This window comes from Limulus polyphemus, unplaced genomic scaffold (assembly GCF_000517525.1).
Source record: "Limulus polyphemus unplaced genomic scaffold, Limulus_polyphemus-2.1.2 Scaffold416, whole genome shotgun sequence".
Classification (NCBI taxonomy): Eukaryota; Metazoa; Arthropoda; class Merostomata; order Xiphosura; family Limulidae; genus Limulus; species Limulus polyphemus.
Window position 1 is genome coordinate 400,174 of NW_013666026.1, and position 12,312 is coordinate 412,485.

The window sequence follows — 12,312 nt, forward strand, 5'->3', positions numbered from 1 at the left end:
AGAACAATATATACTAATTTTTAAAGTATCAAATTGAATTTTTGTTCAATAAAAATCTTTTTCCCAAAAATTTTGTCTTCAAAATAAGAGTGTGTCTTATATTCTGAAAAATACGGTAATTGTAATATCTTTAGCAGTTTTATTGATAGCTAATTTTAAGAATATTGTTATCAAAAACAGAAATAGCCTTGTACACAAAACATATTATTGTTTTATATATGGAGATCTGAGTACATTTTACTTCACCACTGTTTTACTTTGTAGCCCTGAATAAAAGTCTTTGGACCCAGATGATTAAGGAACTGATGGTCTATACTTTAAAGTCCCCAGGCACTTATGTTTCTGGTCTGATCATGCTGTCAGAACTTCTTCCACTACCTCTACCTCTTCAAACAAAAGAGGTAGGATTATTGTTTATAATCGACTTTATATTAGCAAGAAAGCTTTGAAATATGGTTTAGTTTGCTAACTTGGTTCAGCTTCAGACAAAAGAGACAAAAGCCCATTTATTAAATCCGTGTCACAAAAATGAATATCCTTTTGGTTAAATATATTCATTTGTGATGTTAGAATTGCAACTGATGATTAGTTTTGTAAAACTATTATTGCTTTTACAGTTTGATTGTGATAAATTAGTGATGCTCTGAATCACATTTAATTTTAGTTAGATGTCCCAGTGAGATTAACTACAAGTTAGTTTTACTGTAGGTTTGGAAAGAGTTCCAACAGATTTAGTTATTTACTAATTTTGTTATAATCTACTGGTTACTATAAGCAGTCTGGCATATAATATTATTATAATGGCTTCATGTAAGTTATGCAAAAACTTCTTTATGATTTAATGATATAACAACAGCTTATCTCTTTCTTATTGTTATTAAAACTTATAAATTTTCTTTAATTGTAATCTTAGAATTGTAGTAGAATAACACTTATGGAATAACTGTATGTAATCCTTTGTTGTCATAAACAGATTTTTCTAAACTATTATGCTAAATTATTTGTGGGTCCATAATTTTGTTGGTTACAGGGTCATGAAAGACATGTACAATAAAATTTAAACAAAAATAACATCATTATTGCATTTAATCCCACAAATTGCTACTGTTGTGTGGTTTCGTATGCATTTTGCTTAGAATATGAGTGATCTCATCCAATTTTTGGTTGTTTCTTTACAATGAGCATTGGAAAGGTAAAACATTTGTGGCAGTGACTATTGAGGCTAATTGCCATACATTATATAGCAGGTAAACTCGTGTTTCGTGTACAAAGCATATTTAAACTTTAGGCCTAATTGTTGATTTTTAGGTGCCTCTTGGAATTTGTATTGAGATGTAATAGTATTGCATTAATCATAAACCACAGAAAAGTAAAGAATTAATTTAATGTGTTTCCTTGCATGTTTGTTTATGTTACTGAAGTATTGTTTTTAAAGTTAATGTTATAAACATCGTAGTTTTACACTTGTACAGAACAATGTACATTAAACATCATTCACTTTTGCACTTATATAAACATGAAAGCACCACCTTATAATTAGCCAATAGGAGTACTGGATTTCCAAGTGAGCTAGCACACATGCACGTATAGACTGACCGACACACATTTTTATTTTAATTACATAAATTAACACGTTTATCATTACACAGAAATAATAGTTTATTGTAAATAGACCAAAAGAACTACTTAATCCTCAAATTACCAACTTTCATTTATACCATTCAACAGTAATTTATGTAATTTCCTTCATTAATTTTCAATGCTCTACATGTAGCACATTGTACAAAAAACAATAATTACAGGTTTCAGGTAATATACAAATGCAATTTAGACATATGTACACACAGGAACTTATAAAAAGAAACACATGAAAGCAGTTGTTTTACATTTCTTGATATCATAATTTTAAAAATTCACTATTTTGTAACTATTATATCTTTCCAACAATCTCAATATAGGCGCCTAAAAATCGACAATTAGCCCTAAAGATTAAATATGCCTTGTATGCGAAGGAGTTTACCCACTAGGGGAATACAATATTACACCATTTATGTTATTGATGGTAGTGGACCCAATGCTTTGTTAATACTTTAGGGAGAGTATAAAAGAGCTGATGCCATAATGGAAGGAAAAAAGAAAAATAAATGAAATAGTGACGAGTGAAGACAGTTGATTTTTAAATGTCTGGATACCATAATTTTATAAATTTTCTATTTTGTAATGTCATTTTATCAAAAGTTCAATCAAGAACAAAATCTCAAGATCTTAGTTAAGAATGGTAATTACCCATAAAGACAAGGTGTTTATACAAAAAAATGTTGTGTAAAGAGATGTATTTTGCTTATAGTCATTCCAGTGTTTTACATTTCTTTACTTTACATCTAAATACAAAAACTCTATATTCTGCTTAGTAGGTTTTTGTTTCATTCATGTCCATCTACATAAATACAACAACAGCATTACTTAAAGGATTTATTTATTTAAAACATATACCTTTTTCATATGTATAGTATTCCATTTAATGATGCTGCATGTGTGAAAAACATTGTTGGTCTTTGGCTCATATGACACAGCAGACGCTTTGAATGAATGAGGTCGAGGATTCAATCCCATCTATATCCATTTTTAATTTTTTTTACTAGACAATGTTTCAGTAGTTAAATAATTTTAGTACATACATCGTACATGAAGCATGACTTTATTCCTTAGTTTTTTTATTAGTAATGTAATATAATTCATCAGTTATAGTCAATTACAGTTTTTAATTGAATGATGATTGTTCTGCTGTAAATTAATAGAAAATATTTTTCTTCTCAACATAAAGCCACTAAATCAAGAAGAAGTGACTCGAGCAGTCAATAACAGAAAATTATGGAGTGCCCATCTTCATGCTCTTAGTGATCATGTCCAAGAAATAATATCATCATTGGCTGGTTAGTTGTAGATGATTTAATCTTCTCTCACACTAACTTTATCAACTTGTAAATTCAAGTTTTATTTTTAACAAATTTTGTTTTCTGCAACATTTTAAAAAAACCACTAATTGATGGTGCTTTAACTCTCTCAACATGGGCTTGGTTGATTTGACCAACCACATGACCTCTTTGTACTCATATAAAGTCTTTATGGATTTTATACTACTAACTTTTAATATAGTATGTATATCTTCACAAAATTTTCAGTCTTTCAGTAAACATTATAAGTGAAGTATTTTAAATAAACTAAAAGAAGATTTTTTTGTGAATACATCGACTATTTGTTTTGAATAGTCCATGTGCAAAGTGATTTTCATGTTAAGATTAAAAATACTTTTCTTCATCTCAAAAATCTTAGATTTGATTTGTTTAATCTCTAAAACTTCTTAAATACATTTCAAATGTTTGTTTTCAGTAAAACTTTAAATTTTATCTGGAATGACTTCAAATGTAGTATAAAACTACATTCGTTTATCCTAAGTAGCTTTAGGCTTGTAATTATATACATCTATTTGTAATTAAATTTTATCATTTTATTGCCCTTTGAACTGTGTCTAACTACTAATTGTGCCATTATAAGTTGGAAATCATTTGGGGAATATAGAGATACGGTACTCTATCGAATTATGTTATCCACAAGCTGCTCACGTGCATGACTCATATAACATTTTTATTATTATTTAGTTTACCTAATCTAACCATAACTAACACAAAGAGATCCATATATTTACATTTTAGTTACTTTTATAATAATAAATAAAAAAATAAATATGAAAATTTCAACAAGAAATAATATATTTACCCGAATCTTTTTTCTTGCTTTCGATTGTCGATGACACTTAACCCTACTTTTTTTATACTAATGTAGTAATGTACTAAATAGTTTTTATTTAATTAAATAATGCACCAAAGAACACAGAATAATAACATGCAAAAAGAAGACAATTTCCCCTGTCACAGTTTTTCTGGTTTCCTAACTATGCATAAGAACAGTTAAAAAATCATTCAAGCTAGTTGTTATCTTGCCTGTGGGAACAAAGCTTGTACTAACAATGAAATTTACAATTCTCTGTTCAGAAAACAATGTTATCTAATACATCATTTGATAGATGACAACCTTGGTTTTCTATTGATTATAGCTAATATAGAATTAAACGTGATGTGATGGGGTGTGGCAAGAGGGGTCTGATTTTCTATTTGATGGCACTATAACTAAACAAAATTGAAGGTTATAAAAATTATGGTTTGTCTGAGCAATGATGATTTTATAGTGAGTAATTGATGTCGAATTTCGTACTTATTGGAAGGGGTAGGTGATAAAATAGAAAAGAGGAGATGCCTAGAGAAAATGTCACGTGCCACACTAGGGGAATTCAGGATTTTTTTAATTATTGTATTGTAAAATTATGAACTTAAAATTTGGATTATTAGCTAAAATTTTATGATATTTTAATTGGTGTAACATAAACAAAATATAGATCAATGAAATTTTGAATGTAAGTCACTAAAACCTCGTGACACGCGAAGTAAAGGATGCCCATTGTGATAAGGTTAAAATAGTAGAAAAAAATATTTATTTTTCAAATTTGGGTAAAATTTTAGTTAACCTTTTTTCATCCCTCACACCCAATTAATAAACTTTTCAAACAGTATATTATTAAAAACTATTGAATTGTTTACTTCTGTGGTAATAAACCATTATTGCGGATAATTTTAGAAATGTTATGTATCATTTACAGTGTTTTAATAAACCAGATTTTAGAGCTCTTAATCGTGCACTGCACCATCAAGGAATTACGTGTAAAGGATAGGAAAAATTACAAATGCTATCATTTTATTGTTAATACCTGTCGTGTGGGCAAATTGGGTAACATTTCATACTAGGGATAGGATCACCAAAAAGCGATCTTAGAATTTGATAGCCAAAATTATACTAAACAAAATTACTAATGATAAGGATTTCACACCCTTTTTTTAGAGCAAAATATAAAGTATAGATAAAGATATGGCAACATAAAGACTCAAATGTCAACAGATATTAGCTATATATTAGGAATATTAGATAACTAACACTGCAATTGTAAACAACCTCATTCAGAATGTATTTACAAGATACTGTATCCAACTAAAATATAAGGTAGTCTTTTGGGGTTTGATTTTCTACAAATAGAAAACTTTGACATTTTATAGTGAAGTACACAATGGAGCTAATAACACCCTCCACTAGATAGAATGCAACAAATGTTTTAATTGGACTTCAGTTATATGTTCCTTTAACTTGTTATTGGATATAATGCCTTTAATTTCTTTGCTATCTTTCACTATTTGTTTTCCTATGTTAAGCAGTAATGGAGCTACATCATTGGGTAAGATAATACAGCATATTCTCTTTTGTACAAAAATGCTGAAGGTAATTATACAACTTGCTTTATCAATAGGTTTAACTCTTTCTATATGGATACCTCTTTTCTGCCCTTGTTATGACTTTTTAAGAGTTACATTCAAGATTTAATTAAAATACTTAATTATCTTTGTACACGAATAAACTTGATATCAAAATGTAGTTAACAACTCAAATTTTGACATTTATAAAGAAATATTAAACAAAATTCTCAATCTCCACTACTGTGTGAATTGTGACATTTGTTCTCTCAGTCTTTCCTCTTCTGTAATTTATATATACCACCTCTCCTAGAAGTATGGAATTTAATGTAAACTACTCATCATAATATAGATATTACTCAGACAAAGCATAATTTTTATAGCCTTCAATCTTATTCTGTACAAAGGATTGTCTATTTACCTTCCAGTTCAATCTATTCCGACAGGAAACAGACTGAAGACCTTAGCTAAATTTTTAATGGCTCTTATCACATAGAAATCCAGAAAAATTATGATAGTTATAGGACATTGTCTGTTTTATTTTTGTTATTATTGCATAATTTTTGGTGCATTATTTAGTTAAATACAAAATTTAGTGCAATAGTACTATTAATATGAAAAAGTAGGCTTAAGTTGCATCTAAAGATGACTGTAATTTTCCACGGATTCTTTTTTGTCATCATCTGGTTCATTTTCTGTGATCTGGTTTAAAAATATAGGTCTTACATATCATTACAATATAACTCCCTCACTGGCTGCACTTCATGGACCATTCCACTGCACATGTGCTGTGCTGTATAGCTATGGCTGCCTCCATCATGCCCATGTGAAGACAGAAATTTGTCAGGTAAAGGTTAAATAGAATCTGTCCAAATCCATTTTATAATTTGCCAGCCATCTTCAGAAACATAATCAGTAGACCACCCTCTTTTCATATGTTGACATATTTATTAGATATGTTGAGCCATTTATCCTAAAATGAGCTATGAAACATGGATGAAAACACTATTGGATTTATTTCATCATTTACCCCATCAGTCACATTTTGAAAGTTGCACAGAGCTCTTCTAGCTACACATTATAATGTAAACATATACAATATCTTGGAGTTATAAATTCCATGGACGTAAAAGGAATAATTTTATTCTGAAAGCTGAAAATCTGTAACTTTAGGCAAGAACTTGGCTGGTTTTGGTGTGGGCTATAATAAGGTTATGTACTAACGTAGCGAATATGATGATTCACTATTTTTTGTTCATGGATGATGAACCAGAATCGATAACCCCTTTACTGAAGTGAAACAATATATTTTTCACAGGGTACAGTGCACCTGAAAATGTTCATACTTTGTGCCCCAAACATGCTCAGAATCACTCTGAGAGCACCTAAGTTTTGAAAATTTTCTGGGAGCTCGTGGAACCCCTAGGCAGATTTGCTCATGCTAAGCTCACATAGATCAATCTACAGGATTTCAGAGTTTATTTTTTTCCTTTTGACATCCCTGCATCTTAGAAGTAAAGATCATAAAATGTTTACAAAGGTGGGTATGTGAAATGCAGGTGACTGTTGTCAAACAAAAAAGTAAAATTTCTCAGTCTGGTTTTCTCCGTGTTATGTTATAAGTGAACTTTAGAATAGCTAAGAAAAGAAAAGGTTAATGTAATACAGTAATATAGGGAAATGTCAGCAAATGATATAAACTTTAAAATTTCAGAGGTATACTCTTTTTTTTCTTTTCATTTTTCAGGGGAAGCCATAAGTAATGTATTGTAGAGTCTGATTTTTAAACATGTAGTGTGCTAATATAATGTTTTGGATTAGAAAGATATTTGTTATATTTTACATTAATCATGCTGTTTTCCATAGTTTTGATTTTCATGTGATGATAATTACATTGAATTAAAACATTATATTTCTCTTCTTCTTGGTGGTTGCACATGCACAAAGAAAATCTGTCACATATAACAAGTAAACTCCCTGCTTTGTTTTCAAAGTCTTAAAATGTTTTTTTTCAGCCACTAGTTGTCAACCTTTGCAACAGTTAATACGACGTATCTGTGTCCAGTTGTGTGATCTTGCTGCTCCCTCTGCTCTTGTTGTTGTTAAGTAAGAATGGATTTTTATGTTTTTACTTCTGTTCATTTTGCAGTTAGAAAAACAGACAAATAATTCTAAGTACATTAAACAAGCAACCTAATTTATAGTGATGTAGAAAGTGCACAGGCATGTAATATAGTTAACCTTTCATTAACTGATACAAGATGCTCTGAATAGTGACATTTTGAGGTTAATTATTTATATTTAGGTTGGTAGAAAGTGTATACATTCACTGACACATACGTACCAGGGCATTTAAAGGTATGTTAGCCAGTGCTGCCAACAAACATGTGCATCAATGAAAACATTGAGGCAAATGCATTTTATTGGAGCCAGCATGCATTAGAAGTTAGTTCTCATAGGAATTTTGCTTGCTTGTAGTTTTTTATTCTATACTTATTTTCTGATTGGTTTTTATAAAGTGGATAAAAATAGTGTTCATTCAAAGCCCAGGATAAAAATGAAGAACTCCAAGCCCCACTGAAAATTTGATGACTATAATTTACCCTTCTTGTACGTTCAAAACATACCCAAAAACCATGACAAGATATAAATAATAGATGATGCACATGTTCGTCATGCAACACTCCTTCATAAAATAATTTTAACTGCAGTGCTGATGATGCTCATGTGCATCATGGTACAGATTTTAGTTGAATAAGTATATATTATATGCTCATAAATATTCTATTTGATATTATTTTGCATTATTAAAATGCCCCTAATCAAAACAAAAAAAACAATAGTACCTGGCATGGATATTGATCTCTGAAGCAGCACTGAATGGGTTAACTGATACAAGATCTACTGAATTACAACAGATTTGGGCTAACAATTTGTCACACGTGTGGTTAAAGTCTATGTCAAAGCTATAAAACCAGTTACTTCTACATGTTGTTTGCTTTATTTTGTATGTACTTTTTTTTTCTATACTGTTTTAATATTCAGTCACACTTGCTTTGTATGTATTTCTATTTTTGGTGGATTAGCTTCATTTTTGCACATGTAAAGCGTGTTAACTATTTTAAAAAAATGTTTATAGTTAGTAAACATTGCTGGCAATATTTTTGGTTTTGATTTTAGTTAATATTTTTAAAACTTGTAATGAATTATTGCGTGTTTTAAGTACGAGTCAATTAAGATGTTTTTTCTTACAAATTTCACAGCAAGTATTATTCTTATTGGGGCCAGGTGTGACCCAATGGTTTTGATATATATTTCAGTAAGTTTCTTTTGGTTAAAGTAATAAAGAATAGACAAACTATTATCCTGAATTTTGATTTTTGCCCTGCAATTGTAATATTTATATTGAAATACTTAAACTTCCTGCTTATACAGATAAAATATTGTCAGTCCGTGAAACAAGGCTGCAAATATTTTTAGCTCAAACACTGAAAACATTATATTGTTTGAAGCTAGTTGTGTAAAATACTGTAAAATTCAACTCACTGCAGTTTTTGTTTTATATCTTTCAAGCATTAAATCTAACAGAACCATAAATATGTGATCTAAAAACTGGGAGTATTTTCTTTCTCACAATTTATTTGCTGTTGGGTGCCCTTTATTCCTTACATGGATGTAAATTTCATAAATTTTAGCCTTGATCATATGCCTTCAGAGAGTCTCAAGTACATCATGTTTTTTTTTTTATGCTACTTAAAGTATTAAGTTAATTTTGCCCCCTTCTGCATTGTTTGTTTGTTTTGTTAAAGTAAGTGGGTTAGTTCATGACGTCATTAGACTATGATTGTGTTATTGTTAATAAGCAGGTGTGAAACCAGACTTTTAGATGAACAGTTAGAAGTGTGTTGCATGCTGGCATGATATACAGCTATTTTCACATAGTGGTTGTTATTATTTCATTATAAATTTTAAATTTATCAAAAAACCAACAACAACCTAATTTAGGTTCAAAGTACTCATTGGTTATTATGCTATATGCTTTAATAGTCTCTGTTTCAGATATCATTTTGTTTATGAGCTATTAATTTCTATGAATGCTATTGTAGAGGTGGATAGTATAATACTACTTTACTGGAATGTAGAGGTGGCTAGTATAATACCAGTTAGTTGGAAAGTGTTATTGGTGGTGAATGAATTTTCTTTTTACAGTGTTTTTAAAACACTGGTTTTGTATATCATAAATGTTTCAAAAAGAAAAATTATTATTATTTTTTATTTAACTTAGATCAGTTCTTGATGATCTGATAACTAAGATGGAAAATCAGAATCCACCTGCTGATGTAAAAACAGAAACAGCGGCTGTTGATATATCTCCATGTAATTCAGCCACTGCTAGAATCTTAAATCTTGTTGCATATCTGGTATCTCAAGCTTCTTTCAAAATCACCCTCATCAGTATTCTGGGAGGAAGGTAAGTCAAATTTGAAAATCTTAAATTCATTTACTAACACCAACCATTTTATAAGTGTAACACTACCCAGCCTTTTGAGCAAAAGCTTGAATGCATGGTTTTGAAATAAACTATAATCTAAATGTGTTCATTTGAGGTGGATTATCCTTCAAAGATTAACTGGTGCTTTTACCCCCCAAAAAAGGAAAGTTTATTTTCTAAATGAGTTCCATTCACTGAGTCTTTTGAATTTTAATGTATTGTTTTGAAACTTTAAAATAATGTAGATCATAATATATGTGTTTCAGAAAATGCTGTGTAATTTTTCTAAAGCTGTACTCTTTTTGCCATGAAACTAATGTATTATTGTTAATAAATTATTTTCAATTTTAATAATTATTTAAACTTTGAGGAAAAATAAAATTATATGATCATTTGACACTTAGGAACTGTTTTCCATTATCACAGTTACATCTACCTTGATGTGGATATAAAAAGATTAAAGTGTACAAATTGTATGTGGTCTGTGGTAACATTTTACATATTCAGTCACCTTACCACTGTCGGTTCTCATTACTTGTAACTATTTAGGTTAAAACTCAAAACTCTCTTGTTTGCAATTCAGTAAAAGTATGCTAATATGTAAGTGCAGATGGCACCTAAAGCTAAACCCTTCTAGGAGGGTTTTATTTATTCAGGACTTTCCAACATGAATTCTCCTATTTAACGTTTATAATGATGTGCAAGGTACAACTTTTAAGCACTTTTCAAGAAAGGGATATCTACAGTGTTGGTCCATATTCATAAAATATAGTTAAGTGTGGATCCAGCATGAAAAAACAAGTTACTTCGTCCATGACTTCCTATCAGTTGCACATCAGACTTATCAAAGAAACTTGTATAGCTCTTCACTGAAAGGAACTCATAAGTACAATGGTCGTTAAAACAAAAGTAGGAATGTCTCTTGAAACTGTAAACAAGATAATGTTCATGGATTTAGGTCTACAAAAGTGACAAGAGCCTTATTTGTAATCATAAATTTCTTCAAAAGTATATAGTCAAAATGAAGATCAACTGTCAAAAGTGGTGTTAGTGGAAATTGGTATGTAATAAATAAGAGCTTCTTGTCACTTTGAATGAAGCACATCTCTACTTGAGTGTCTGCAAAAGTCTGGGCAATTTATTCTCATCCTGACAGTGATACAACACTTGAAAAAAATTAAATGGTTCAAAGCAAGCCACTGAAGTTTAACTTATTTATACTGTTTGCTGTTTTTTACATTTACAGTTGTAATTGAAACTTCCAAAAAGTTGATAAAAATGCCATTGTGAACTCTGCTATCAGGCTAGTGTGCTAACTCCACTATGCCACATTGAACCACCATCTTTGTACCAATCATGTGCCAATAAGCCCCATCATGACAAAGTATTCAGTCACACATCCAAGTCAACATACCAATTTATCCAAAAGATACAAGTACAAAAAAGAATTCCATAGACTTCTTTGCCCCTTGAGCTTCTCAAATGGGCCCTCAGAAGTTGTCATTCACACACAGTTGATGGAATTTGGAAATCATGAAAAAGAAGACGGAGCCAACGGTGAGGGGAAAAAGCATTCTGCAGTGAAAAATGTGGTGTAGTCAATAACCAGGGACATTAATTGAAATAAGATCAATGGTGGAAAAGGGATTGTATTGTTACCTTAGATCATGAAACTCCTATAAAAACATGTAATAATTGATTAAGGACACAAACATATAAAGTAATTGTGCTGATATTAACATTTTGAGAAATACTGTTATCTTTCTAAAGTGCAAATGTATTATGACACTAAGATCTCAATTTCCTTTTTTGTTTTATGACTAAAATAGATATACACCTTTATATGGCACCCAAATAGTGCCCAGTAATAAAGAAAAAGAAATAAAATAACCAAATCGTAGGAGTTGTCTCATGTACAGGAAATGGAGAGAAACAACTTATAAGAATTTGGAACAAATTCACAAAAAAAAACATAAATATTGAAACAAAATTTATACAAAAATCATGGACTAAAAATACAGAATTTAGTATAAAAATCTTAGAATACTTAAATTAAAACTACATAGGTAGATCTACCTATCAAATTAACTGAACATTTTTAATATATATAGGTGGAACTTGAAGAAAATAAACAATATGGTTCAATTAATGCTTAGAAGGACCATCAAATGTAAATGAACACATAAGAATACTTAACCACAGAATAAATTATGTAACATAAAGATGCTGTGTAATGGATGAGACATATGCAAAAGAGAAATTAAGGTAGCATTATTAATAAATATATGTAAACCTGATATAAATATTAATAAAGGATGTCCCCTTTACCTGTATGTTTTAAACCATTTAAAAGCCAACATGTATTCTATTTTTACGAACTGAGAAAGCTTCACTGAAGAAGTGAAACATCTTGGTGTAGGATTTTACAGGTACCTAAGAGAAGTTGAAGTTTCTTCAGACAAA

General features: G+C 30.0%; 1 protein-coding gene across 3 annotated transcripts in view; it reads left to right on the top strand.

The window, feature by feature from the left end:
* The window catches only part of LOC106458095 (protein virilizer homolog), a 100,597-nt gene that overhangs the window by 65,928 nt on the left and 22,357 nt on the right, over positions 1–12,312 (top strand). For all 3 annotated transcript variants that reach the window (XM_022384231.1, XM_022384232.1, XM_022384233.1), the window contains exons 25-28: positions 265–401; positions 2,825–2,933; positions 7,373–7,463; positions 9,643–9,828. In XM_022384231.1, coding sequence (XP_022239939.1) covers positions 265–401; positions 2,825–2,933; positions 7,373–7,463; positions 9,643–9,828 — 523 coding nt within the window. The remainder of the gene's footprint in view (positions 1–264; positions 402–2,824; positions 2,934–7,372; positions 7,464–9,642; positions 9,829–12,312) is intronic.